The 25,149-nt window shown below is 42.3% G+C and overlaps 1 protein-coding gene and 1 long non-coding RNA gene across 4 annotated transcripts in view; one reads left to right on the top strand and one right to left on the bottom strand.

Annotated features, from left to right (window-relative positions):
* Window positions 1-24,248, bottom strand: part of LOC118685933 (uncharacterized) — a 52,196-nt gene extending 27,948 nt beyond the window's left edge. The window contains exon 1 of the long non-coding RNA XR_004980070.2: window positions 24,162-24,248. This is a non-coding gene — a long non-coding RNA (uncharacterized LOC118685933). The remainder of the gene's footprint in view (window positions 1-24,161) is intronic.
* The window catches only part of CPEB2 (cytoplasmic polyadenylation element binding protein 2), a 51,401-nt gene continuing 49,069 nt past the window's right edge, over window positions 22,818-25,149 (top strand). For 2 of the 3 annotated variants that reach the window (XM_036381720.2, XM_036381719.2), the window contains exon 1: window positions 23,513-24,706. In XM_036381720.2, coding sequence (XP_036237613.1) covers window positions 23,525-24,706 — 1,182 coding nt within the window. In that variant the 5' untranslated portion in view covers window positions 23,513-23,524. Of the gene's footprint in view, window positions 22,864-23,512; window positions 24,707-25,149 lie in introns of those variants that run through there. The other variant, XM_036381722.2, reaches the window with a different exon arrangement.

Below are 25,149 nucleotides of genomic sequence, written 5' to 3'. Positions count from 1 at the left end.
ATGGAGTTGTTTGATCTAATGATTTCTGCCTTGTATTGGCAATGGGCTACTGGACTGCACACAAATTCGTCTCCACTGACATGTGGTAACCCATTAAGCCACTGTAACTCAATTTCATGTCTGACTACATAGAGAGAATTGAACTGATAGAGTTTGAGCAAAGCTTCATGTTGTCAGGGTGACTACAATCTTCCTAAGGTAATAGTTACTTTTCCAAAATGGAGAACAGATTGAGCATTTCTCTGCTTAAAGGCTTTATACACACATAAATGTTAAACTGCCCATTTTAACAATACCAAGATAGTTAAAATGGTACATCTGGTATCATGTATTGCAGTAATGTTGATATGAACACAGCCATTCTGGCATAGTTACTTCTATACAGATGAAAAACTGTTTCATTATTAGGGATCTTCAGCCCTGTGTAATTATATCCAACTTTACAAAGTGTAGAAGTTGTCCAATAGTTGGACCAGCACAGGAAAACACCCCTATCTGTTAATTAAGCAAGATCATTTTTAGATCTCTCTGTGATAATTTTCGTGTAGCATGTAATCTACCTTTCTCAGCCATAGCCTGACACACTCAGAAGTCTCTCTGTGTGTAAGGAAAGTACAGATGAGAAGCTGTTTCATTTGCAGATAGTAGGCAGACTGTGCTGTTACAAATGCAGGGAAATCATGTGGAAGGTAACAGAGAAAAGTCAGCTAATAGGCTTTGTCTGAACTGAACTCCAAAATACACAAATGAGTCGCCTCCATGGAGCACACTATGACGACATGAACTAACTCTACAAGAAAGTGCTGACCTAGTGTGGGAAATGAGAATTGCCTCATACTTGATTGCTGAAATTCTTGTTGTTTCAAGAATTGCATATTGACAGCTTAAGTTTTTGTCTGCATTAAAAGAGCCAGCATGTTTTTGTTGCTCTAAACCTAAGTCCAAATAGTTATTTTGAATAAATACTTAAAATAGCCCACAAATTGCTAAAAGTATGGGAAAAAGCACATTTACACTGCTGCTCTTTTCTTCCAGAATAACAGCTAATGTTTGTGTGGTTTGAAGGCATGCATCTGTTTGAAGGCTGAATACTGGCACATTGCTGACATAACATGTAGGACTTCTAAAGCAGTGCAGTAGTGTATCACCTGTCATTGGCTCTGGTGCTACTGCTAATCGCTTTTGAAATAATCCAATGCAATAGACATTGAGGCCATCAATATTTTTCCCATTACCAAAATGTAGAGACCATTTGGATAATGATCACTGCCCCAGAAGAGCAATGACAGAGTTCTGTGCCATCACGCTTTGTCTAGAAGCATTGTATGCACTGTACATCATCTGGGGCTCTGAATGGCAGCAGGATAAGGATTACCAGCCCTCTGTTCACCCAGCAACCATTGGCAAGCAGTGTGCTTGAAGAACTGGGCCTTGTCCAGCTGCTAAGTCTTCTCTTCTCTACATGGAGCAGAGACAAAGTTCAGATGGAGGAACCAACAGAAAATGCACTAGGTACTTTGGGGAAAAGAGAAGCAGCAGCTGGGGTTTCAGTCAAGCAAAGAGAAAGGGGTAGAATGGTCACCACCAGCAGTAGCTTGCATTCATGTCAACATTAAGCTGCACGCAATGTTTCTCTTAAAAAACACTTCCCATTTCCCTTCCAGGGCACCTACTACTGTATGATGTCTTATATAAAAGTGTGGGAAGACTAGGAGAGATTACTTGGTTGTACCTACAGATCTGAAGATTTTCTGTCAGCCTAACAGTGAACAGGTAGCAGAAACAGCATCAGGGTCATGATAAGCAAAGATCAATGTAGATTAAATTTATTCTCTTGAGGAGGTGTGTGAAGTTTAGATTGGAGCCTGAAGACGTAGGAGTACCTGTTTGGACATCATGAGGAATTCTGCTGAAGTTTTTCCCATCAGGAAGGAATTGTCCAAGAGTACCCAAGACTGATAAGAGACTAAAAGACAGTTTCATTCAACTCACACCCAGGAACTGTCCTTCAACAGGATTTTGTACTTTAAATTTCAAATATGCAACATGGATGCAACATGGGAGCAGGATATATGGTATCAGCCACTTAAAACTTACCTTTGTAACTTGTGTCAAACAGTGCAAAAAAGGGAGAGCTGGGGGGAGCTGGCTGTTCTTCTAGTCTGGGTGGATCATCTAAGGGGATAATTTAGTCTCTGTGATATCTAAATCATGGCCTATTTCTTTTAAATTCCAATAAAGAGCTAATAGTACTAATTACAATAGCAGGGATAGTGATGTGGCTATCAACACACAAAAACCTGGCAGAGACCAAACTCCACTTTCACATAGGTCAGCAAAAAAAGAAAAGAGTGCGCTGCACTTTGTCACATCTCATTTGGATTGTCTTCAAAATGCTGAGCTAGAGGCAAAAGGTACCACAGTTCATTTCCAAATCCACATCTAATCCTCTCACCTTTAATTTATTTTAAAAGTTTAATCATAAGTTCATAAAGCTCAGATATCAATTTTTTTAATAAAAAAAATTTAAGCACCTGCAGGTAAGGTTTTTAGGAACTCATGGTTGGCCCAAGCTTCATTAAAAATAGGGACTCTCACAGTTCACCTTTCTGCAAATGCTACTGTGATAAAATGTAACTTTCATTCCCTTCCCGTTGCTTCAGGCATGTATCATTTAGAGAAAATAAATAGAAGACTTCTATCGCAAAGAAACCATGCTCCACTCGGGGTCAGTGAAAAGCTGCACCTCGCTCTGGAGTTTCTGGCAGCATAGTAAATAACTTTTCTGCAGAAATTGTCACTAACTGCTAGAAAACTTAGTACTAATAGTAAAAGTACTTGAGATATTCTTAGTATACAAATAATGTAGTATTTGCAAATAGAGAAACCTTGCTTAATTTGGGGGTTTCAATTTACTGTTAGTTGATTAAAATGATGATATTAATAGTTCTTCAAAGATGTCAGCCAGCTTTTGAATGCCAATTGCTGTAGTGTTCTTGGATTTCCAGAAGTAAAATATTTTGACAAGTCCTTTCTCTAAAGGCTCTTAGAGAAACTAAATTACCAGAAGGATGAAAATTCTATCTTCAGTAGATAAATGATGTGTTGGAGCATAGTAATAAATTGTTTTCACCATGGGAGAGAAGTGATCAGATATCTGCACTAGAACTTGCTCTTTTCAATATATTCATAAATGATCTGGAAAAGGGAATTGATAATGAGCCGGTAAAGTTTGCTGATGGCACAAATTACTCAAAACAGTCAATACCTCAAAAGGTGTCATTATACTGAACACTGAGTGATTCAGCAACAAAAAATGTAGACATTATTTAATATCAATACATGCAAAGTAATACACATGGGGGAAGACTAACTGTACATACACAGGGACAAATAAATAATTTAGTATCACTTCAGCAAGAATCTTAGACTTGTTGAGAACTCTCTGAAAACATCTGTCCAGTGCTCACTGGCAGACAGAAAATATAATACAGAATTCAAAATCATTCTGTAAGTATGAAAAGACAAAATATTACACCATTGCATAAATCCAGATGCATCCACATTCCAAACACTTCACCTATGTCTGAATGATCCATGTCCAAAGGTTTATTAGAGGTAGTAATGATGCATGCTAGACAACACAGATGAATAGCAGTATAATGCTGTAACTGTATAAGGGTGGATGAAAGTACTCTTCAATTTTAAAAGGAGATGAAAAAGAAGAAATAATTGTATATAAAAGTAAATCTAACATAGCTAGTAAGTACAAAACATTTGCTCACTATTCATTCTACATAAAACTTAACAAGCACCAAGTATCACAGTTTTAATCAAACAGAAATATTTTTCCATACAATCACAGTGACAGTCTATTGTTACAATAATGTTGTGGCTAACAAAAATATAAATGCATTTAATAAATAATTGGAACAATATGTAGAGAAAGGGTTCAGCAAGGGATAATAAATAGATGATCCATCTTATCTACAGTTTAAGTAGAGTGTATATTGTACACAGCTGGAAAATGGGAAAATTATCACTGTGCTTGTCCTATTCTCACTCCTAAGAAACAGTTAAGAGCCTGCACTCTGTTCTGATTTAGGGTAGTCATTCTTGTCCTATTATTTAGACCCAAAAGCCACAAGTTTCACAATCTAATTATATCTGCCTTCAAGAACAACTGAAATTTGACTTCTATTTTCAGCACCAGGCAGGAAAACCATTAATCCTCTTTTGCAATAAATAGGGGCTGAGCGGTGCTGGCACAATGATTAACTCCTTCCTGCAGCAATTCTGCATATTCTGTACTGCTGCAGCATTCTTTTCTGACTACAGAACAAACTTCACTCCCTACTTACTCTTCTTCGCCTGACTCTGTATCCTATTGATCTCTCATCTTTCTCTTAATTATATTTATCATTTTGTACTTCCCTGATTATTGCATATAAAGGAAACTTCTATGTTCTCTTAGACATGTGACAGAATATTACATGTAACAGTCATACTGCATTGTATTTAAAAGCAACATATTCAACTCCTTTTCATTCTGTAGTAAAATTTTATTTTCTGCAGTCATTTTAATTCAGCTTTGTCTCCCTGAAAATTTCAGAGTGTGAAAAAGTACAAATAATTTCCAAGATGTCATAGATAGATAGATAGATAGATAGATAGACAGATAGACAGACTGACACATATATATGGATAAAGTATTTTCAACATCGTATTCACCAAACTATTTATATCAACAGTTTTATTGATCAGATATTTACATTCATTTTTATGGTTCGGAAAATGAGGTTTTAATTATAAAATCAGTACCTGTGTGGCTACATGAACCTGCAGTTTAAAATGGGAGAGCTCAGTGAGCTGCAGCATGCTCAAGCTCTAAGGCAAGGCTGTTCCTCAGCACCAAGGAGAAGGAAAGGTGAGCAAAATCAGCCCTGTCCACTTCTCTCCCCAAAGCAGGCTTATGCAGAAATTAAATTGGAGAAAAAGAACCCAAGAGCTATAGATAATGGCTGAGCTTTTTAATAGAGCTTATATGCTTCACTTCCACAGCATTTTAATGAAATTGGAATGCCTAATTCTTCTGGGTTCTTTTAAAAACCCAGTCCGCATCACCAGACACATAAACTATGACTGAATGCTGTCTTTTAATGTTTCTAAGTCACAGAGCAGAAGAACCACATTCTGTATTAATTATAAACTGTATTTACAACAACCAAGTGAAGTGCAGGAGGGCCTGGATTAAAGCAAAATACACGGGATGATTTGTAAGAGCCATAGTTCCCAACTGGCCTTCAGAACACAGAAGGCAAGGGAATAAGCACCAGAAGGCTGTTATCAGAATAAATCCATTTCCAGAAACTTTGAGTCTTCAAAATACTGACTTTACAGCAATAGAAACAGTGATGTATATTTAGCATCTACATCTTTTTGCATCAAGAAATCCAAATCTGCTCTGCCCATCCTGCATAGATATGTTTGTCACAGTGTGAAGCTCAGTGGGCAGGCAATGGCCAAGAGGACAGGCTGGTGGCAGACACCTTGCAGAGTAGCAGTCCTCCAGAGATGCTTCAGGAACACAGGCACTCTGAAGAACATCACCATAATTCAAGCTGACCTAGTTCAATTTACACGCTTTGAATAAACAACCTTAAAAGACAAAGGTTTTCTGACACCTAAGGAAGAAAATGGTTCTTCTAAATTCTGTTTATCCTCTAGAGTTTGGGGAAAGCAAGGTGATGTTTAGGGTTGGAGGCTGTTATAACAAGGCCAGATGCAGAAACTAAATAGGAATACCAGGCAGTGTACAAGTCTAATGTGTTGTATGTATTATTTTCAGCACATTTATTTTTTGAGAAATTGATTCTGATAGTTTGAATCAACGCTGTGTTAGCACACTCTGCTTCTTCATTTTGATAATTAATGGCAAGCTTCTCAAATGTTGGCTGAAAATTTTCCTAGGCAGATTTGGGTTTTTTTTTTAGCTTGGCTTCGTGAGAAAATGAAGTTTGCGTGCATCACACCGTCTCTCTGTCATGTTTGCTCAGCTTCAAGTGAATTGAACAGTGTAGTCATTTTTTAAGTAGGAAAATCTTACAACAGACCTGTGCAAAATTCAGCACATCATGGAAGGCAGCTCCCAAAGTCATTAATTTTGCTGCCAGCAAAGATGAGGAGCAGTTGATAAAGTTCATCTGGTAGCAGCTGCTGACCATGCTGGACACGTACAGGTTGGCCACCTTGCATAAATGCACCTCCAGAACAGTATCTGCTGTGTCATTCCCAGTCGTTAGACCAAGCAATGGTAGCTAAAAGCCATTGAATAAAGAGGAGCTAGGGTTAAGTGAGACATCTCACTATGAGCACACAGAGAGATTGGAAAGTACCATGGAAGAGGGCACTTCAGTGGAACAAACACAAATGTCTTGCATCCCAAAGAGACAAAGCCAGACCAAACCAGTTCTGTTTAATTCTGCCATTAAGGGAATGATCTGGTTCTGTTGGGTTTTCCCTTCATTTATCTCAATCCACTTATCTCCAGTTTTCCAGCTGGACTTAGCTTTCCTTGCAGCTCCTACATACAAACCCCTACTGAGGCATGAAGAGCTATAGATAAGTACTCAGCCACCTGGGAGACAATGGGTACAGTATAAGCCCACAATCAAACACTTATGTATCATAAGCTTATGTTGTATGTGATGCAAAATGACATAGGATAGATCACAGAATAGATGGTTTAACACAGGTAGGTGATTATGCAATAAGCCAATATGTTTATTTACACAAGTGCCAGCTCCACTTGCACACAACAAGCAGCACCTGAAAAGGTGTCCTCAAATGGACACACAAAAAGAATACATAAGGGCTCATATCAGAGGGACGCTGCCTTTTCTTCACATGCTTAAGAAGCAAACACGCTGATGCTGATGAAACAGCAGGTCTATTTTCACAGCTTTGCAGGATGATAATAGGTGCCTGTTGACAGCTTCCTGAATGGAAAGGAGGATCTTTTTGAAGCACAGGAGTACTTTCACATGCATGTAACAGAGCAGTTTAACAGCAGAGACACCTGCCAGCACAGCAACCAGGCAGAACCCTGGCAGACCTGTTTGCCTCTTAGGAGATGATGATATGTAGCTTGGCTTCCAGCATCTCCTGACATCCCCTTTCCACCCACTGCCCTTTGCAATTCAACAGAACCAAAACAATATGCAAATCTGTTGTATCCTCCCTCTCTGATAGTGCAATGTTAGCAATGTTTCTTATTTTTGCTTTGGAGGTGTAGGTTTTTAAACAAAAGCAGTGCTGCAGAAGGGAAGGTAGACTCGAAATAAAAGCTGCTGCAAGCACAACACACCCTTTGTTAGCTGCTGCACACAGCCAGCAAAGCAGCACTCCCAAGCCTGAGTGGCAGCTCTGCAACTCCGTCAAGCATCCCAACTGGCAGCAGCCCTTTTTGAAAAAAGACACAGTGTTTGTAACCTAAAACTCTTACTGCAGCAAGAGTAAGTGATAATTCAGGATTTCAACCAGAACAGACGACTTGCTGTTTTGTGTGTGGCATAATGGTTCACCTGTTTACCATTCCTTATCACAGTGAGCTGGGTTATGCAAAAAAACCCCAAACAAAACCCCCTCAAAAAGACAAAACAAAACAAAAATCTATCTTGAAAAAATTAGGCTAATAAGAATTCCAAAAAAGTCTGATGCCTCTCCCACAGGCCCCAGTAATGATATTGAGATGTTTATATCAGATATGCCCAAATGATCATAATTATGATCTCAGATATGCCTAGATGTCATAATGAACAATAAAGAAAAAAGAGCTCAAAGCCCTTGCTACCCTGAAACTCTCTGATCCCCCAGCCAGACAGAAGATAGCAGCTATATGAAAGAGAGGACTTCCCTGCAGACAAGCAGCCCAGTCTCTCCAAGGTTTTACAACCAGCCATGTCTGCCCCTGAGGCTTTGGAGAAAAATTAAATAAAAAAAAAGTCCAGAATTAACCTAGAGAATCAGCGTCTCTCCTTCTGCAGGCAGCCAGCTGTTGCCCTGAAACATAAGACTGAGTTTTTTTAGTCATTATCTTAAAGCAGAGTTGAGTATGAGAAAACGTTGTGGTCGATGAACGTTCTCTGTTTTCTTTAGCAGTATATAAAAAAAGGGAGTGACAAAACACAAATTCACAGATGTAAAGATTGCACAGAACAAATGACCTCCACTGCCATCCACAGAGATGCTGCCAAGCCTGTTCCCAGACTCAGATTAAAGTGTATCCAATTGGATTAAATTCCTAGCAATGGCAAATTTACCACCTACCTACACTGGGAAATTATTTCTACATGTAATCAGCCTCACTGCATCTTTATAGTGATTGAATTTTTCAAGCTTTGATTTCCAGCCACTGGTTCTTTTCTGGTTTGTTCCTGCAAGACTGGATTCTATACTTGATTTAGGTGTTCTTTTGTTCCTAATACATTGGTAATGTCTTCTTATTGTCTTAAGCTCTACCGGCCAGTAATAATTCCTTATTACCTTTATCTCTCCAAAATGTCATTTACTTTGTGTAGATTCAATATTCATTCTCAGTTATGCCCCTCTTTTCCATACTTAACATTGATTTCTTGTTTAATTATCACCTTTGTGCCTTCTTTACTAGGCTAGCTTTCCTCTCCAAGGTAACTTACTCATCTGCTCATTAAAGCATAGCCTTTAGAATACCCAGCAGGATTTCCTTGAGAAGTCACACTTTCTATTAAAGCTTCTCCTTTTAGCACTTGGTTAGGGAAACAAATTGTTCTGATGAACTGGTCGATTTTATGTTTCACATAATTCTGCCTGGTGCAAAACCTTTGTTTCCACAAAGTAGAGATACTGCAGTATCTGAGAGTTTTTGGCTATCCACAGCCAACACTGCTTGGTGCATCACAAAGTCCAACACAGATTTATTTCATGCTTGATGCAGATATTTCCATATTACAATATCCTTGAGATTTTCCTGAGATTAGATTATTCCTAACGTTGTTTAGAAGTAGTTCTCATTCTGAATTTACTGATGGCAATACATCTTTTCTGCAGACATTGTGAACAAATCCTAGAAAGTGATCCTCTCCATTGCATCAGAATCTGTCCATGTACTTGTACTAAATGACCACCAGTCTAAAGTCTGCTTTGCTGTTAGTGTAATGGACACAAAATGTGTGCCATTTTCATGGTACACTAAAATTCCAAATTAATTATCCTCATTTTAAATTTCTCAGGGATTGAAAATATCTTTAAAAGGTAATATGGAAATATTTCTCCTCTTTAATATATTAATTAAAGTTATCATTGTTTTTCATCCTTTGAAATCTGCAAGTAAAATATATTGTGAACTCAACTGAACAATTTGTATTGTGCAAGTAAAATGCCAGTGGTTTTGTTTGATGGCTGTTTTTGTTGGGTTTTTTTTTGGTTGGTTTGTTTTTGGTAGACTTTTTTTTTATTCAGGTACTTGGATTGCAAAATCAAATAAGAGTAGCAATGAATATTGATCCAGGTTTTATTACCCAGTACATCAAACATTATACCCAAGTTGCTTTTGTTAAAAATCCGTGGTACTTGAAAATACTTTTAGATGTTTCCTGGCTCCTCTAAAACAAAACAGATTCCTTGTCCCATAAGTTACTATATTGTATAGATGAAGTTATATGAGCTACAAAAGAGAATAAAAAGGCCCCAGTTCCACCATTTTTAATACTAAAAGCATTAAGGTAAGTACCTTTCTAAAAAAAAATTAAATTTGGATAGCTCCACTTACTCACCAACACCACCAAGATGGAGCCATTCAAGTCATGACTAATCACTTTACTCCAGGCAAGTTCACTCACATCAAAGGAAAGAAACCAAACATAAAGACCTTGTATGTCATAAGGATCACACTGGAGCTGGGCAAACACATTTTATTTTCAAATTTTGGGGAATTTCTCTGGACTTTTGCATTTGTGAAAGAAGAGAAGAGAAGAGAAGAGAAGAGAAGAGAAGAGAAGAGAAGAGAAGAGAAGAGAAGAGAAGAGAAGAGAAGAGAAGAGAAGAGAAGAGAAATGAGAAAAGGACAAATGAACCCCAGGGAGGTACCACACCTGTAGTCCCTGGTCTAAGAAACATCAGAAGTATATTAAACAAAAATATTGTGGCAATATGTGAGTTTGAAAGAACTCCAGAATATGCTGTGGCTTGTTACAGCCTCCTCCTGAAGGCACAACTTAGGGTTGGGAGAAACACATGTCCAGCTCTCCAAAAGAAGGAAAGAACTAAAACCAACTCTCCCATACTGGGAGTGAAGGCTGAAGTCATTGGGCTCTAGGGTAAAACCCTTTTCTTCCAGAAGCTTTGTGAACTTCCGTTCCTTGCTTTCATTATATGTAGTCAAAAAGTAAATAGTATTATTGAGAGTAAAGAGATCACAAGATGAACACTGGTGCTCTTGCAGGAATGAAAGCAGATGGGGTTGTAGGTTTCCTAAGTATGTCTGCAGCGAGTAAACCAAGAGGACATAGCAGTTCCATTCTCCTCAGCACTTACTAGGCCACACCTGGAATATTGTGTCCAGTCTTCGTTCTTCTAGCTAGAAAGACATACTAAAAAATTGGAGATAATCTAGCAGAGGTCTGTCAAGCTGATCAGAAGACTGGCGACCTTGACAGATGAAGAAAGCTTGAAATAATTGTGTTGGTTCAGCATGAAGAGACAATTGAGGATTGAACACCACTTTCTAACACTTATATTGTTGTTACAAAGATGACACAGATTCTTTTCAGCAAGATGCCCAGTGCCACAAGGCTGCTTCAAGGGAAACCCATTTCTATTTCTTCACTGTGAGAGCAACTGAACTTTGAGCAGGTTACCCAGAGAAGTGGGGAACTCGTCGGCCTTGACAGGCCCCAGATTATCTCATCTAGGGTCCTGCTTTCAACCAGAGCCTAGGGCAGATAATCTCCAGGGCTCCCTTCCACCCCAGGTTTTTCTATATTATTCCTTAACTATCAAAGTTTTGCTCTGACTAGAAAACACAAAGCAAACAAAAACACTCAGTGATGCTAGAAATATATAATTTTCAGTTAGAACTCCAGACAGAAAAACAGACTTGCTGTGTAGGTTTAGTTAAATTTCATCACTGTCTTCTGTCTCCATTCACCTTCACTGAGGGCTTTCTAAGATACCTCTATAAACTTGGTCAGTAAATCCAGAAACAATTTGCGGATTTTTGATGTCTTGTATGTTGCATCTTGAACTATTGGTGGGCATTTATTCAACGCAGTCCTATTTATGTACAAACCATATGCTCACAGTTTCAATCACCTCTTTCTCAGGGTCACTCTGCAAGCAGACCTCAGGCTGATGGGTTTCCTTGCTCCCTTTTCTAAGCATGTCTGCAGTGCTCTGCCCCTTCCACAAATCCACGCAACCGCAATAAAATTGATCTCACTATTTTCAGAACACCAAAAAGTTGCTCAGATAGTCTATCTAAGGCTCTACTATGAGTAGCACACTGCCTGCCCTGGAGAGAACAGTTCAGGACTGGAAACTATTGCTATCTAAAAAGATATTTAAATATTATGTTTCAGTGTGCTTGCACAGCAGGCCTGAAACAGCTGCAGAGTGATGCAGTAAAAATGCAAAACCACATACTTGTATCCTTCTAGAACACTTATCAAACCATATCATGACACCATGCAAAGACCTATTCTGCATGAATTAATAACAAATAACAGAGTTCTACTAGTAACCAGAACCAGACTCATCTTCTATTTGCAATGTTTCAACAGTCAGCTCTCAGGAAAGATTTTTTTGGGCTAATTCTACTCATTTACCTTGGGTGAATATATTGGGTGAACATACAGGGATATGCTTTGATGAAAAACCTGGAAATTCTACAGGTGAAAAATAGGAAATAAAGAAAATGGCACAGCCATGCTTCCTTGTAAACTGCTTCACTTAAAATGACAGATGTATGCTTCATTAATGATGAAAATATTGGTTACACATGTTGAAAAAAAAAGTAAACAGCATTTACAAGACTGAAGGCTGTTTTTTCAACTCTAAAATAAATAATAGCAGGGAAAAAAGGAATATGAAGAAAGAGAGAAGTACTACCAATGTGTGCAACACTACCCAGGGCAAACCCAAATATTCTGGTTATCACAGCAAGGTATCACCTTGCTGTCTCCTTCTAATAAGCTTGCCTTGAAAAGCATATTATTCAATGGAGGCCCTTACAAAGTGTCTCTCATAAAAGGCTTGTGATGACAAATATGAAAAACAAAATCTTCTCCATGTTTCAAAAACAGCAAGGAGAGCATGCTTTTGTTCAGCTCTTGCTGTAATTCTCTCATTAGTAATACCACTGCTGACAAGGCTGATGTCCTTACTTAGAAAAGATGTCTGAAAACTTGAAAGAAGCTACAAGAAAAACTGGTGATACAGAAATCTTGCCTTACGGTTAGAAACTAAAGTGCCTCAATGAGATTTGCTTAACAACTAAAAAGGGTGGAGATGCCTTGATCCCAGCCTTTAAGTATTTTCATTGAATACTGTCCAGCACTAAAGGCTTTTTTAACCCAGCAAAGATTGAACAAGTTAAGTCAAAGCTAAATTCAGACCACAAATAAAACACTTCACATGCACAGTGAGTGTCGGTATGGACTCTTTGTTCTCTGAACTCTTTAAATATGAACAAGACATTTTTCTAATGAAGTTCACCTTGGTCTTGAAGCAAGACATACAGTGCAATGCTCTGTGGTCAGTGCTAAGGCTGGACTGGATTACATCATCAAAATGATTGAGCTCTTCTTCTCTTAAAGTCTATGCAGCAATTACACTGAGACATGCTTGTAATTTACTCAGAACATTTTGTAAATAATTATTAGTGTTACTACACCCTTACTGACCTACCAAAAGTTATTTTCATGTAAATGGGCTACTTGTGTAGAGAACATTTTGACTACTGTCCTAGGACTCACATATTTAGGAATTAAAATTTAACTGGGACATATGAAAATTCATCTATAGTAACTCAATGGCTGATTTGATCAGTGTTAACTGCTGAGGTCCTACAGGGACTAAAACGTATTCAACTAATTCTCCAGTGTCCTATTTGCCTGAAGCCCCAGCTGCTTTTTATGGGAGCTAAGAATCTCTAATATTCTACCAGTGTTTAGCTATTACATATATTAGTTTATGAGGTTCAGCAAAGAACAAGGCTTGTTTATTAACCTTTCACTAAACCCTTCAGAAACTCAAACACTGGCAAGAGAATAAGAACCAAAAGGCACATGAGTGTTATGAGGAAATGTATATATTTATTACTTTCCAATTTCCCCAGCCCTTGGTAACCATTGAATTTTCATTATTTTCATTGATTTGATCACCTCCTTTTAGTTCAGAACATGAATAAGCTTAAAAGTAAAGAGCCAAAATAAAATTCCTTTTCATAAAACATTTGTCTCAATACAGAATTCACCAGCATAATTACACCCCTATAGTTCTGATGGTATAACTCCCCATGTGGACACTTGAATTCTACAGGCATTCATGCAAGATTAAAAAGCATCCACAAGGCATAATTATACCACTCTAGTCTCTGGTAAATTTCCTCTAATAAAGACGACCTTTCAATGTTGAAAAAATGAAATGTTATTTGGGAGGAAGGACAGAAAGGAAAAGCCCTTCGATTTCGTAATGTAGAAATTTTATGAGGTTTTCTGCTCTTTGGCTACAACCGGCTATATAAGCATGAACACAAAAAAAAAAAAATTACAACTGTGAATACAAAGGTTCTTTGGATTATGCATTTTAAATGACCACCAATCAAAGCACACTGACCCGAAATGATATCACAATTACTCAAGGTCATCTGCCAAGGTTTGGGAATTTTTAAAGATCTATGTCATCTTCCCTCTTAATATCATGGGTACAATTGATTTGTGGCATAGATGTTCCTCAGCTTCTGTAAGATATACTAAAGCAGCAAACTGTTTTGTGCCATTGCATAAAAATGGATCTGAGCTCTCAGTGCCATAATGGGAGAATAAATGCAAAATTACAGTAGGTTTTTTACTCTCTGTGTAAAAGATGAAGGCAACAATTCTGCTCTTTCCTTAGTTCCTTCACCTTGTAGCTAAGTGGTTAGAAAGCACTTCCACTGTTCAGTTAGATAAAACTTACCAAAAACTAAACATGAAAATAGAGGAGATGATGGTTAAGGCATCCAAGCAATCATAATTCTTTTATATATGGGCATAAAGGGTTTAAAAAAAAATCTACTGAAACAAACTAAATTTAACTCCACATTTCCCTCAGGTTCTCATTATAGAAGTAAATTAAGGTTGTCTGGCATTTAACTGTGTTTTTTCTTTTTTAATATATTTCATTTTATTGAAGTGCAATATTTTCCCCACATTTTCTAGGTTTCAACTATTTTTTTATAGCTAATGGACTTCTAAAATATTTTAACATTAATATTCTAATACATTTAGCTTTGCATAGTTTCTTGGCAAAGATTTTTTTATTTGATTTCTCTTCTTTACAATTATTAACAATGTTATACATGAGCATTAAGAAATAATCATGTGGATAATATGACCTTTAGTAACCAAAATATATGGGGCAAAATTAGCATATTGCTTTTCAATGTCTTTGTATCATAATTGCATGAACGTTCAAAAGTCATGAAGCTTAGCATTGATTTACAATTCATCATCAGATCAGACATGTAAATTATTATGGGAGAACTCAAGATTTCTTGTTTCTGAGTCCCAGCTAGAGCTAGGCATATTTAGAAGGAGGAGGGAGACCCACAGGAAAATAAGTGAAAGCTTCAGTAGAGTCACTCTGCACTGTTCATAACTTAGTATGTTAATATAACTTAGTAGGTTAAAAAACAAACAAAAAGCCAGGGGTGGGGAAGGCAGCCGGGATGTGACTAAAACCAGCCAAGTGTTGAGAGAGCCTTCATTTGCTGTATGGCAGACCTGAGTTCAATTCTGCACTGCATCCAGGCCTACCCCTTTTCCCTCCCAGAGGGACAGCCTCACCACTGGACAAGTCTCATCATTCCAGCCATGAATGATGGAGCATTTCCTAAAAGATGCTGCATACCCTCAGCAAATGGGAAAGAGATCATCCCACCCCTCAAGCAGGCTGGCTGCTCCTGACTAGCTAAACTCTGATATCCCTGTCGCCAGCCCAGAGCTGTTGATCCCACCTTGACTACTGGATAGATCACCATAATTACTCACAATTATATGGTTAATGTATTTTTTAATTTTAATCTGTGCTTCCTCAGCTCTAGACTGACTAATTTTAGTTCTATGGTAAATCTGAAGAGTCTGCACTGGCAATTTCTGAGATAATTCCATATTAATTAAAGCAGCAAATTTCTTGCAGAATCTGTTGCAAATAATTTTACTGAAACAGTGGGTGGTAGTGTAAAATCAGTGAGCATCCATCTTACACTAAAAGAGAAAATAAGGTCAAGTACAAGAGAATGTATTTTTACATATGAATTAGGTTGCCTTTGGTTTTTGTACAACACAGATGCTATGGTTCAGAAGGGGAACCTGTTCCTCTCTTACTTTTTTGAGTTTAATAAGTAAGCTTGAACAAATTTTCTTGTAGCAACTGAAAGCACTTTTTAAATTGACTGCTGAGGTACAAACATATACTCCTTCTGTTTCAGTAGCTCCATGATCTGTACACTCCTCCAGGGGGGCAGACCGAGGAGCTACAGACACAAACTTGCTTCCTCCAGCTGCATCTGAGATCAGGGCTACCTAGAGGACTCAATGAATGCTACTTCAAAGCCTCCTTGCCCAAAATTGTCCAGAGTTTCCTTGGGTCTCCTACCTCATCTTGTACAAGCAGTCACACTAGAGTATTTCACCCTGCAGAACAGATTATTCTATCACAGGAAGCACCACACAGTTATTCTTAGCACAATCCAGTTCCATGAGCTTCTGGAGACCTAGTCAATGATCACTGAAATAATACCTTAAAATTTCAATTTGCCTCCTACACCACAATATTCAGGTACATAAATATAGGCTGAACATTTGTGCAATTAGTAGAGGTGTCTCCTGCATTCTGTAAAGCAGAACCCAAACTTACTCACAGAGCTGTGAACAACACCTTCATGTTTGGTAAATAGTGGCAGCTGCATCTGCACAGTGCATAGAAAAGGAGATGAGAAAATACTGTGTTCTGGCTACAGTAGCACACACTGCTGCACAAACCCTTCTTCTGCTCACAGCACACAGCAAAAACCAGCAGTGAAATCTTAGCACTCACAGAATTTTGTTCTAGTAATGTGATCAAATTAACCAGCCATATTATAAGGGCTGTCAAAAACGTTATCTGATATGCAAGTGCACCAGCAACAACACAAGCTTTAAAAGCTTAAAAGCCATTTTGAGAATTAAACAAAGATTGACAGTATCTCTATTTTGTAGTGCCAACTTTTTGAACACTTTGCATTTGTCAAGAAACATATGATGGTGTTGGCAGCAGTTCCCAGTTAGCACTGGTGGCCTTTGTGAAAGCCACTGCCTAAACAAAGAATTAGATATGGTCTCATCGTCAACAAATTTGAAGTGTCTCTGCTCCACTGGTGAATTATTGCTATCCTGCAGAAAGATAGAAAAAGAGTGCAGAATTCTGCAGTACACAAAATAAGCTCTTCATAGGTTTATTTGGCTGTTCACATGAGCCATCCTATCACTTTTCAGCAACTCCAGCTTACATTATATCTACAGACTTACAGTAAGCTGAGATAGTCACAGTATTTAAACCCTCAAACAATCTATGCTGCAAATCTGCCAGCCTCCTGTTCATCAGAACGTTTCATCTCAGCTAAAAATTATCAGTTCAGAGGGATAAGAGCACAGAGGTATACAGATGACTGTAATGCATTCCACCAGACAGCCTTTATGAATTTTTTAGCTGAACTTTCCTCTCTCCTTGTTGTTCTTGCCAACCACATGCAGAACATTTTAGAGACAACAGCAATTCCTTGGAGGTTTACATGCACTATTCAATTCCCAACAATAAAAAATAAAAAATAAAAGCCTTTTTCTAAACTGAGTTTCATCTCATATTTTTCTTCATCCTAAATTATAACTAGCACCCAGTACTTGAAATGCAGAGCTGAGAAGCTAGCAGAAATTGCCACATTCAATTAGCACAGAAAAAGTAGCAAACTCGAAATAGGATTTCATTCACTTTAATTCACTAGTTGGTTGCCACAAATACTTGTCTGTAAAACATGGAATTCTGAATACTCTAGACATTATTTTCCTTTCATGAAGATGTTTGTTTACTTTGGCAGTGATTCTCTTGGGAGAAAGTCTAATGACTTCCACTACCAAAAGAAATCCAAAACAAAAAAGAATCAGAAACTGCCACTAGCAAGCAAGAGAATATTAGTCTAGTGTGTTGGTTAAACTCCAGGGCAAAAAGGAGAAAAAACAGAATAGATCACTGCTTTGCATTCTTGTGATCAGAACCGATATCCTTCAAGTTTAGCAGGCTTTCATGATGGAAGTCAGACTTTGAATAAAGCAAGAAAGCTGCCCATCTCCTGTGAATTTTAAGATTTTTAACCATAAAAACAAACAAACAAAAACATAACATGAGGGTGAAAATAAGAGAACAAAGCCAACTATTTCAATCACTGGTATTAATTTTCCCACTGCTTTTAATTTCATTTCAACACACAGTGATCTAAGAAAGGGTTTTTTACCCAGTTTTGTTATAGCTGGGTAATTTATTTTTTTTTAATGAGAAAAAGCACCAGGAGAAAAGGTAAGCTACTGTAACTCAACAGTCTGTTCACTGCTGAAAAAGACTTCCCTACCTCCTTCCTAAGGGTGCATTACTATTATTTTCAGAGTTTTAAAAAAATCAAGAACAGAACAGTGAATGAAGCACATTGTTATAAATCTTCAGACCTCTTTTTCCTGTGAAATGTCAAACCTCATCATCTGCTTTTCTATATGAATAACCTGCAGTCCCAGACTGTTTACCATGTTTCCATGGGAGGAAAATGTCATTAACAAAAAGTCAGCTTTAGGGTTAAGAGGAAGCAGCTCTAGCAAAAGCATGTGAATCGTCTATTTTGTTACCCGTTAGAACAATGTGCCGTTCCTGGAATGCACATGCAAGCCCATGTCACAGTTTAGGCTGAGCAACAAAGCAGGCACATGTCACAGGCCACAGGACAGCAGACTGTGTGCTTCCCTAAACAGCCTGATCCCAGGGAAGACTGAGCAGATCTTCAGCAGAACCCTTGCAAGCTCTGCAGGACAGACAGCTACCTAAATAGAGAGGGCTAACAAAGACCCTAGGAAAAGAAGTAGATATGCAAAACAAGAAGGAATGGTGAAACAGCAAGAAAAAACAAGAAACAGACTTTTTTTTCTTTTTCTTTCTTTCTTTTTTTTTTTTTTTTTTTTTTGTTGTGGCTGTAGAGCCTTGGAAAAGAGGTCAAATGGAGTAGTAAATAATTGCAAATGGTGAAAGGCCTATAAATATTGTGGGCTCTGGAAAGAACAACTTGTTGCATTACAAGCAGGCAATGAGTCTCTACTATGCTAAGCCAATCCACAAAAGATTTTTTGAAGTCAATACTATCTGTAACACTTTTAATTTGTACTTTTAACTTTAACATGCAAAAAAAAAAATCAAAAAAGCTGTGTTTAGTATTGGAATGAAAGCAAAGATATTTCTAATGTGCATATCTAATTGCAGCGCATATTCAAAATCACAGGCATGGTGATTTTCCAACTAGCTAATAGGAGAGAAAAAGCAGATTCTATCACTGGTCAGAGATATTTTGTTTTGTATACATTAGGCTCCTGATATTCTAGTGTGTGTGTCCATTTACAAAACGAGGGAGTGCTGAAGTAGCTCTGTGTACATATCAAGTCAACATATCATGTCTAAGTTTAATGACTTATGGTGTGTTCACAAAAACTGTAACATTGTTAAGTGATATCTGAGCATTACAAAGTGTGGATCCTATCCCACAAAAGAAGACAGACCTTTTTAAAGGAGCTAAACCCACAGACCACTCTGAAGTGCACAGCATCTCAGTACAATCACATTCTTATAACCACTAAAGGTTTTATTGTTCAACCAAAAAAAAAAGAACAGTGAGCCAAAATCCTTTCTCATCCGATAATATCCTGTTCCTAACACTGGCCAATAGAAGATGCAATTCTCCTGGGTTTATAAAAGGAAAGAACTTAAGCTATGCATGGCAATATCTAGAAGAGATGATAACTACTACCTTGATGATCCCTTTCATGTCACCCAAATGGCAGCCAGAGGAGCTGCTCTGTAACCCTTACAGTTTATTTTGTCTTTATGCAGTTATAGTTATTTTACATAGGTTAATGTGATTTGTCCTTATACTTTCCATTCTATTATAGCATTGCTGGTTAAACTCACCACACAAAATTTAACACCCACTGCATGATGCAGAACACCAGACAATATGATCTGTTGTCTTTCAGGCACCAACAAATCCAGGAGAGCTGTCAGCCCCAGCTCTACCACAGGCCTCCCAGGTGAAGTCAACATCTGGCACATTTGTTGGAATGAATATACAGAAGCAGGTTGATTAATGGCTGCAAAAACAATAACTTATGTATATTTGGTTCTACTCTACTGACAGCTTGCTTTGCAACATCTGTTTTTTTCAATTTACATATTATGTATAGTGATATTGCATATGGCTTGGCATTTGTAATGTTTGTTGTCTAGTCTAAGGAACTCATCCCAGCTCCACGACTCTCTTGCTTCTTCAAGTCACTCAGGTGAGGCATGGCTCTGCCAGCATGCTCCCCTCTTCAGGCAGTCTCTTCAGTAACCATCAGGGAACACTGAGTCCAAGACTCTCAGTGCACCCGAAGGTCTGAAAAGGCAAATTTCAGGAGTTCCTGTGTTGCAAACAGGTGAGGTACCTGAAGGAAGCATAACACATGCCTAGCTTGTTCTTACACATTTGTTTAGGCATTTATTTTCAGACAATATTACTTTCCAACTAGTCTAATCCAAAAAAAGCTCTCAAGCCTTCTCTAGAAAAACTAGGATAAAAGAAAGCAGGAAGGAATCAAAGGATTACAAGGGAGAGAAAAACATTAATGCAAGAGGGCGTAAAGGCCAAATTGTCCAAAATCAAGAAACAGGAGACTGGAGAGAGAAAACTAACTGCCAAGGACAGGCCTCAGCACTTCCTGATGGCACCAAGGTGCCAGGTAAGAGACTTGACTTGGCAGAGGAGAAGCCAGAACTTGTGGCCTCAGCACATGACAAGGAGTTTCATATCCGAAGCAGAAGAGCCTGCAAGATGCTTGGTTTGATTTAGTTCAACTGTTCTTGCTTGTATTAGAGTCAAGGTGTGTGCCACAAGACCAGAGAACACCAAAGACCTACTGCATTCTGCAGCAAGACAGCCAAAACCTTTCCTCATAATCAACAGAGAGAGAGATCAGGTTTCTCTCTCTAAAAGTACCTTTGTTAGGGGATGAATCATCCTTTGATAGCACCTGTCTTGTGTTTGTGGAACATTAGGCAGCTAACGCAGAGTGGACACTTACTTTTTACATGGTTAAAAATAGATGATCCTCACTCTGTGAAAGTTGACTTAACAAACACACGCAATTGGGGTGAGTGGCTACCATGCCAGAGATAAGCTGTCGTGAAGGATGTGAGCACTCTTCTTTCAATCCATTTAAAAAACACTTGCAAATGCCAAGACAGCTGTTTTGAAGGAAGAATTGCTGGAATTCGGGCTTGATTTAAAGGTGAGGGACAGGGAAGCTGACTGCTTACAAGAAAATCCCCTCAAGTGAACGAGTTCTACACACTTTGCAGAAATAGGCAGCTGGTTATAGGAGAGTGCAGTGCAGCACTGTTTCCAGTGTTGTTAGACATTGCCTGAGAACGCCCCAGGTACAGGACAACTTCTGTTCAGGCTTGCACACAACTCAATGTCAGGTGTATGACAGGAACACAAAGGGAAGCCAGATGCTACCAGTTCTGCAGCTCACCAAACTAATGTTTATGAGAACTGTGCTGTGAAGCAATTCACTCTTCAGAGAGGAACCAGTCCTTGGCCTGCAACATTTACTCAGCATGCGACCATCCCTAAGGCCTTGGTCTGCACTCTGGATTTTTTAGCCCTCGTAAGACTGCCAAGTTCTTGAAACAAATGCCAATATAACAAGTTATTCTGGAGTGCTATGCCATAATACAGCAAAGATAAACACATATCAATTATTCTTCAATGGTGCAAATGCATTTACATATTAACCCTGCAAGATAGCACGGATTCTCCAATATATATCCACGCAGGTTCACAACCACATCAGAGATGACTGGAAATATGTAAAAAATTTTTCCCCTTCTATGTTTTATATGCATATAGAAAATATATTCAGATTTAAGAAAAAATAATTGTTACACTGGGTCAGACCAAAGGTCCATGGGGCAGGAGGAATGAAGCTATCCAGTCACTGATAGTGGGCATGGACAGATGCCTAGAGAAAAGTTCAACAGGTCAAGCACATAATGACACTTTCCCCAAGTACTCACACATTCAAGAGCCCTGTATGAATTCTCTCACTGCTGAGCTACAGCCTTCCCAGAGCACAAAGAGAGGCCGCTGGTTTTAGTCTTTTCAGGGACACATACATTGACATCAGCGTTACATCCGTACGTGCCAAACTGTTAATTTGTTTGCATTGAGCAGCTGCCAAGAACTGTGCTTCCACTGCATGGAAAGGGTAAAACCCCACCTTTGATACTGGAATACCTCAGAAGCCACCACCCCGTGCCACCACACCCCAGCACGGGTTCCGCCCGAGCTCCCGTGCGAGCTGAGGTGCCCAACAAACAAGGTTTGTGGCAGGCCCCGTGTGTGGGGCGAGCAAAGGGGGACGAGCCCCCGTTTCCGCGGGACCTCTGGACGCTGCAGCGCCGCACGGCACAGGGACAGTCGGCCACAGGGACACAGGGACAGTCGGACACAGGGACACGGGCTCAGCCGCACCCCGATCCTAGAGGGGCACAGGCACACCGCGCACGCCGATCCCACGGGGACAGGGACAATCCCGCACCCCGATCCCACAGGCGCACACGGCGCACCCCGCACCCGCGCTCGGGGGGGCGGAGCCGGCCCAGGGCTGGGCGGGGCTTTGACACCCGGCCCGTCTCGTGCCGCCGCGCTCGCGCTCCACCCCCCGCCCCGCCCCGCCCCGCCCGTGGCGCGCGGTCGTGCGTCAATGCAAATGAGCGGCGCGCGAGGCGAAGGGGCGGGGCGATCCCCCTTGCCCCCGCCCCCAGTGAGCGCCTGACGGGATCACGGGCTGCAGGAGAAAGAGGCGTCACGGCTGCCCCTGCCCAGTCTGTTGGGATAAAAGCCGATCGCAGCCGCTGCTGCAAAACGAAATAAAATCTCTTTATTTCAGGTGTTTCTCGCTTGATGATAGAAAGGTCGCCAAAGCCCAACGAGAACCTTCCTTGCCCAAGCGGCCCACACGGCTGGCACCTCCCTCTGGCTGAAGTGGTAGCACCCACCCGGCCCGTCGGCGCCAGGGGGGCGGGCCCCCGGCCTGATGCATTATTCATGGTGGGGCAGGCCCGCAGGCTCATTACCAGGGTCCGCCGGGCTGGGGCGGTGCCCGTGACGTCAGTGTGACGGATGTTCCGGCGCTCTTAAGGGCGCCGCGGCGGCTCGGAGCCGGCAGCGGGGCGGGGGCGGCCGGGGGGCGGCAGGAGCCTCGCTGAGGAGACCGAGTCGCCTGCCCTGTGGAGGTACCGGCGGCCTCCCCTCCTTCCCTCCCCGCCAGTGCCAGGCCCGGGAATGCCCCGCTGTCCCTCTGCGTTGCGGTGTGGCGGCTGGGGGGGGTCGGATGGAGGAGTTTCTGTCCGGGGGCAGTGACCTGTCCGGGCGAATTCCTGATCTAGTGGATCCCTGTGGGTGCGACTGCAGGCGGGAAGGGCCGCCTTACCGGGGGTCCCAGTAAACGAAAAGGAAACCTCCGATAAAAATGGGCTTGTATCAAAAAGCTGCAATATTTTTAAAGCAGTACAGTGGCGTTGATGGGAAAGAAGAGAGCTTTATTCTATAAATAAGCTATTTTGGGACTTACATAGTGGTTTGAGATAGGCGGGTGTTTAAACTCTGCCCCCGCCCCCCAGCACTTCGCCACAAAGATTATTAATTATCTTTGTCTCTTTAGTGTGCCGAGGTGGGGGTTCACCTCTGCGCCGAGCCGGTGTCAGGGGAGCTCCCGTAGACGGCCACCTCAGCCCCTGCCCACCGCCGGGTCCTTCCCCTCCCCGGAGCGGCCGCAGCCGCCTCGCCTCATTCCTCCTGCCCCTGGCCGCCCGCTGTAGCCGGTTCGTCCGGCAGCCGGGTCGCCGCTGCCCTCTCTGTTTCCCCTCAGCCGTCGCTGCTGCGCATCATCAAAACATGCAGGATGAGCTGCTCCTGGGGGTGACACAGCAGCAGCAGCCAGGCTGCGAGAGGCTGGGCAGCAGCCCCGCGTCGGGACACCCCCCTCTCGGCCACCCCTCCTCTGACTTTAAACCCTGTCTCAGCCCCCACCAGGATTTAAACAAGCAGCAAGCGCAGCAACCACAGCCGCCGCCTCCTCAGCTGAGCCAGAAGAGGAAAGAGTTTAAGCAGCAGCTCAGCAGCCCAGCCCAGCTCGGCAGCAGCCACCCCCTGAATAACCACCACCCCCCAGACTATCATCACCACCCCCCTCAGCAGCAGCAGCAGCAGCAGTTCAGCCACCCCACTGACAAGTACCAGCAGCAGGAGCACAGGCAACAGCAGCAGCTCCAGCTCCTCAGCGCTCAGCCCCCGGAGCCGCCGCGGACGGGGGATCACTCGCACCACCGGCCCGTCGGCCCCGCCGAGCACCAGGGCGGCGCGGACAGGGGGGGTTTGGAGCGGCTCGCCCCTTCCTGCCCGGGGGGATCGGCGTCCGCGGACCCCAATGTGGGGGTGGCCGCCGCCTCCTGCGTGAATCCGCCTTCGTCTCCTCATCTGCAGGCGAGAGCCAAGCTGCCCCCCATGGAGTCCCCCCCGAACAGCCACTTACTGGGCAGCCCCGGGAACCTCCTGCCCGGCGGGCTCGGCTCTGGCTTCAGCAGCCTGCAGAGCCCGGAGATCCCCAGCCCCCATCACCAGAGCGGGGGCGGCTCCTCCTCGGCGGCTTCCCCTCCTCCTCCGCCGCTGCCCGGCTTCGGCACCCCCTGGTCGGTGCAGACCTCGTCGCCGCCTCCGCAGCAGACGCAGCAGCCTCCGGTCTCCAGCGGCGGCGGCGGGCAAATCAGCGCGATGCCACCCCCGAGCCCGGAGTCCGAGACCAGCTTCTACCCGGGGATCCCGTCATCGATCAACCCCGCTTTCTTCCAGAGCTTCTCGCCGGTGTCTCCTCACAACCCCTGCGCCGGGCCCTTCAGCAGCCCCTTCTCGGCCGCCGCCCCCCCGCCGCCGCCGCAGATGAATTTACCTCAGCAGCAGCAGCAGCAGCAACAGCAGAACCGGAGATCCCCTGTGAGCCCCCAGCTCCAGCACCAACACCAGGCGGCGGCCGCCGCCGCCGCCTTCCTGCAGCAGAGAAACTCCTACAACCACCACCAGGTACCGGGCGGCGGCCGCGGCGGGGAGCGCCGGGGCGGGGAAGGGGGACGCGGCGAAGGGACGGAGGCTCCGCTGCCCTCGGTCGGCCGGCTGCGGGGGCCGGGCAGCTTCGCTCTCGCCGTCGCCGGGCGAGGCTGCGCGGCGGTGACAGCCCGGCGGGGCCGCGGCGGCAGGGCGGGGCCGGCCCGGCGGGAGGGAGGGCACCTGCGCCCCCCGCCCGGTGCGGCGCCGGGCGGCCGGAGGGGTCGGCCCGGAGGGGTCTGTGGACAGCAGCCGCCCCACTGCCGGCCGCTCTCCCCGCCCGTTCCGGGTGGCAGGTGCCGGGGTGACTCTTCTTGCCCTCCTTGGTGCGCCGTCGCCTCCTGAGGAACGGAGGGGTTTTATTCGGGACGAGAAAAGAGGGTTTGCGCTTAAAAAAAAAAAAAAAAAAGAGCTCAATCGCT

Source organism: Molothrus ater, chromosome 4 (assembly GCF_012460135.2).
Source record: "Molothrus ater isolate BHLD 08-10-18 breed brown headed cowbird chromosome 4, BPBGC_Mater_1.1, whole genome shotgun sequence".
NCBI lineage: Eukaryota > Metazoa > Chordata > Aves > Passeriformes > Icteridae > Molothrus > Molothrus ater.
Note: the sequence above shows the minus strand (reverse complement) of the source record. Positions and strands in the feature narration are given on the sequence as shown.